General features: G+C 38.7%; 1 protein-coding gene across 1 annotated transcript; it reads right to left on the bottom strand.

Moving 5' to 3' along the window:
- Window positions 1–1987: 1987 nt before the first annotated feature.
- On the bottom strand, window positions 1988–2962 carry LOC308694910 (leukotriene B4 receptor 1-like; the record flags this gene model as incomplete). The annotated part of the gene is made up of 1 exon (XM_081372722.1): window positions 1988–2962. The coding sequence occupies one exon, from the start codon at window positions 2960–2962 to the stop codon at window positions 1988–1990; it is 975 nt and encodes a 324-aa protein (XP_081228848.1).
- Window positions 2963–4964: the final 2002 nt, after the last annotated feature.

The raw sequence follows: 4964 nt of genomic DNA, 5'->3' as shown, positions 1-4964 counted from the left end.
TCTGTTCGACGGCAGCAGCAGCAGCCATTTTCTTTGTTTTCAAGTAGCAGGGAATTCAGTGGAATCGTCACAACTCTGCCGTCATTATATTAAGCCCACCCACCGACTCTGCACAATGTGATTGGCCTGACTAGAGTTTGTTTTTTCCAGCTCACAAACCAACAGAGAGTTGCTAGACGACACTGGCTGCAAAATAAAATTTGCTGCCGCTAGGGTGCGTCTAGATTTCTAGGCTAGCATATCAATATTAATCAGGAAAATAAGATTCTTATCAAAGTGTTATAAGAATCTTTCAATTGTTATGTTGTGGTGCAAAAATGAGAACACATTTTAACTCAAAATGTCTAGAGTAAGATGAAGGCAGTTTTTAATCAACAGGTGAGTATGTGGAACCAACACATTTAAACAAGTAATTTCTTGACAATTAAAAGTGTTATATAGCTCATTGAATCATTCTCATACTTAATACTGACAACAATGAAACCACTTGAGAGAGAACTGTCAGAAGACTTATTTTTTTGCACAAAAGAGGATACTGGTAAAAGAGGATTACCAAAGCAAAAGTAACAGCTGGTAAAAGCTGTGAGAAGAGTGACTGTTTCATATCACACACATCACACTGCAAGTCGCAACATGCAGAAGTGAAATGCATTGCTGATGTCCACACAGGAACTAACACCTAGCAAAATAAAGCAACATAGACTCCTTAAAACATTTTCCATTTAGTCATAAATGGTAAATGGACTGAATTTATATAGCGCTTTCAACAGACCCATGGCCATCAAAGCGCTTTACATATTGCCTCACATTCACCCATTCATTCACTCATTCATACACCGACGGCGGTGTCAGCCATGCAAGGCGCCATCCAGCTCGTCGGGAGCAGCTCGGGTTAGGTGTCTTGCTCATGGACACCTCGACACTTGGTCAGGTGGAACTGGGGATGGAACCACCAACCTTCTGGTTTGTAGACAACCTACATGAACCACTGAGCCACTGCCGCCCATAGAAACTAATTTTCCCAGGCCCATATTACCAAAAATAGAGTTCTGGTAATCCATACTCTGGTCTCATGAGACCAAATCAATAATTTTGGATCTAACAGCATCCAAGACGTATTACATTGCAAGGGGGAGCCGTGCAGTGAGAAGTTCCTAGTCCCCACAGTGAAGTTCAGTGGTAGTTAAGTTCTTATATAGGGATGAATGAGTGCTGAAGGAGTGAGGAGTTGTGCTAAATTAAAGGTGACATGAATTCACAATTCTCATTCTCCTTATTCCCAGTGTTGTTCAGCACTTTTTAAACATGACAATGACTCTATTCATTCCTTAGTGACAATCCTTCAATTGACATGCATTTCACCTGACCTAACACTATGGGCACCTGTGGGGGATTTTGCAGAGACAAGTTGAGCAACACATAATAACATCAGGACACTCAAGAAGGTCACCCTTCGGGTGTTAAACAAAAGATGTGAAAGCTTTACAACAATGCCAATATTGTCAGAGCAGTATAATATTCAGTAGGCTATATTATATCAGAGCAGTATAAAGTTATGTAGGACATGTACTAGTATATCACACATTTGCTGGATTTTGCAACCCTACATTTAATCAAATTTGGCTAATTACTTATTTTACAGATACTAATTGCATATTTATCACACTGTTTTTATTAATTATGTGCTTAATAGGTTTCAATTTTGTCATCTTTTCACAAATTGTGACATTGATCATTAAGAAATAATACAAAAAAAACTCTTTCTCTATGTGATTATTTACAATGTTATACTTACTCTATTCATGTTGATAAATATGACAATATGTATAAATGGATGCATGTAAATGAAATGCAGTCAGAAGAATGTTGAATTTTGTTTCTCCATCAACAGCATGTGTTCATCTACAGCAAACCACACAAGAACACCAATGAGGAAACAGGGAGTCTTTAAAAGATGGAAGTAAATAATCCAATCAGAAATTTTGAATCATTTCTTTCTGATACATTTTAGAATATTTCCTGAACAGACGGCATAGAGAAAAGGATCCAGACAGCAGTTTAGCAAAGCCAGAGTCTTGCTTGTATCACCATAAACTGTACGAAAGGACTCCAGTCGGCCAGAAACATCTGGATGAGATGTTTTAGTCAGAGTAGTAACTATATCAATCACATTGATGATGTGAACAGGAGTCCAAAACAGAAAGAAAGCCACAACGATGCTGACCACAAGTCTCTTCTTGTAAGTCTTCACGTTTGCCCCCTGATTTCTGGGTTTCTTGTCCTGTGGAGCTTGAGTTAGACTGGAGCTCTTGGCTTTTTGGCTCAAGCCTTTGTGCAACCAGAGATAACATGTTAACATGATCAAAAATGGAATGACGAACCCAAACAGGATCTCAAGAAGCAAAACAGCCACTTCTACAGATCGTGACTCCATTGTCCTCTGACATCTTTGCAATCCATCCTTGTCTTTGAGTCCTTGAGTGAAAAATATTGGTAGGGCAAAAACAAAGGCTAGAATCCAGATGCCAGTCAGATGAAGGCGTCTGTGTCGTCTTTCCAGTCTGTGCAGTAGCTTCCTGTTAGTGACCCTTGACTTGATGACATTGTGATAGCGGTGCACACTCATGGAGGTGACCGTCAGGACACCAACATACAGACTCCAGTGACCCAAGAAGAACAGGATCCTACAAGACCAAAGGCCAAGTTTCCATCCAAACAGTATTCCACACAGCACGACAGGAGCCAAGCAAAGGGTCAAAGCATCAGAGACAGCAAGGTTTAGCATTAGGCTTAAGGTAAAGCTCAAATTTTTGTTCCACTCACGAGCAATGCTGATGATTACTGCGATGTTGCTTGGCAAACCCACTAAACAGCACAAACCCAGAACTACAGCAGGAGCAATCTGTTCTGAACCCACAGCAGTGTTGTTAGATGTGGAATAGAAGCTTACGTTGACCTCCATCATTATCAAAATTCTTTTTGGTCTGGAAAATGCTGAATGTAAGTTATGACTGCTTGAAGAACAGGGGCTATGTCGACTCCTCCCACTTCTGTAAACTAAAACTACAGCTTTGCTCTTATCTCAATCAAGGGAAAAAAAATATTCATTAAAGCTCTCCTTTGACTCGCTAAATATTTGTTCATCTAAACCAAACAATACAATTAAAATAAAAGATACAGGGCCAACATTATGAACTCACACTTCACCCTTAAAGGGGTAATTTGATGCTATTTTAAACGTTCATTATTTTGTTTATTGGATGTAATAGAATAGGTTGACATTTTTCACATACTGTACATTATTGTTGGTTGTTAATCGATGGTATATGATTTTGTTGAAGCCTTCTGTTTGCGTTATTTTTAGCTTATTTGTAAAATAGCTGTATTCTTGTGGTTTGTGGTTTTCAGATGTTTCTACCTCTTTTGTTCTTCCTTTTACTCTTAATGAAGCCCCTTTTGCAAGCTGCAAACATTTACCTCATATGCTTATTTTTTAAATAAAATATATTAAAAATCATCTTATTAAGCTCATAATAATATACAACACCATGGTAATATATCACTACTTATAGGATGTTCTTAATTCTAAGTTTTGCAGTTTTTCTCAATCACTTTGGCTCAATTCTCGAACGAGTTTGTCTCTTTAAACAGTAAGTTCAGATTTCTGAACAATTAGTTTTTGGTTCACAACATATTTGCGTTTCTTATTGATTTTAACAAATTGCATGCGTTTTGGCATATGTATGCAAAAAAGTAAGTACATTGTCTTCAATTTGAACTAGAACTAAATGCAGCCAAACCACAAGAAACCTATTTAGTTTTTTTCCAAGGCCCATATTATCAAAATATAGAATTCTGGTAATCCATACTCTGTGATACTTTGGTCTCTCATGAGTCCAAATCAATAATTTTTGGATCATATATGAATGAATGCATGTATGAACTGCAGTCAGATGAATATTGAATATTGTTTCTCCATCAACAGCATGTGTTCATCTACTGCAAAACACACAAGAACAGTAGGGAGAATTATTTCTTTCTGATACATTTTAGAATATTTTCTGAGTCCAAAACAGAAAGAAAGCCACAACAATGCTGACCACAAGTCTCTTCTTGTAAGTCTTCACGTTTGCCCCCCGATTTCTGGGTTTCTGGTCCTGTGGAGCTTGAGTTAGACTGGAGCTCTTGGCTTTTTGGCTCAAGCCTTTGTGCAACCAGAGATAACATGTTAACATGATCAAAAATGGAATGACGAACCCCAACAGGATCTTAAGAAGCCACTTCTACAGACCGTAACTCCATTGTCCTCTGACATCTTTGCAATCCATCCTTGTCTTTTTATGTTTTTTAGGAAAAACAAAGGCTAGAATCCAGATGCCAGTCAGATGAAGGTGTCTGTGTCGTCTTTCCAGTCTGTGCAGTAGCTTCCTGTTAGTGACCCTTGACTTGATGACATTGTGATAGCGGTGCACACTCATGGAGGTGACCATCAGGACACCAACATACAGACTCCAGTGACCCAAGAAGAACAGGATCCTACAAGACCAAAGGCCAAGTTTCCATCCAAACAGTATTCCACACAGCACGACAGGAGCCAAGCAAAGGGTCAAATTTATTCTGTTACAAGATTAACTATGTCATTATACTGACATGATCTGACATTCTTCTGTCTTAATTGTGTATTTAATTCATTTATTTAACTAGTAAATTAGTTTTATGTCTTTCTGACCCTGTTCCTTTTTCTCTGGGCCACAGGTTTATGATACTCCTCCAATGGCAATGAAAGGCCCACCCAGTAGAGATGGTCCGGAGATCTATGACACTTCACCTAGTGTGGACAAGAGCCAGCTGCACTACCCACAAACGGTAACAATTATTCTTTGTCTCCATGCATGACTGAAACAAATCAATTACACTGTGGTGACCCACAAATAAGACTGAAGGAGACATTCACCAAGGGACTG

Source organism: Scardinius erythrophthalmus (genome assembly GCF_964197995.2).
Source record: "Scardinius erythrophthalmus genome assembly, chromosome: 8".
Taxonomy (NCBI): Eukaryota; Metazoa; Chordata; class Actinopteri; order Cypriniformes; family Leuciscidae; genus Scardinius; species Scardinius erythrophthalmus.
This window is presented reverse-complemented; position numbering and strand designations above follow the sequence as displayed.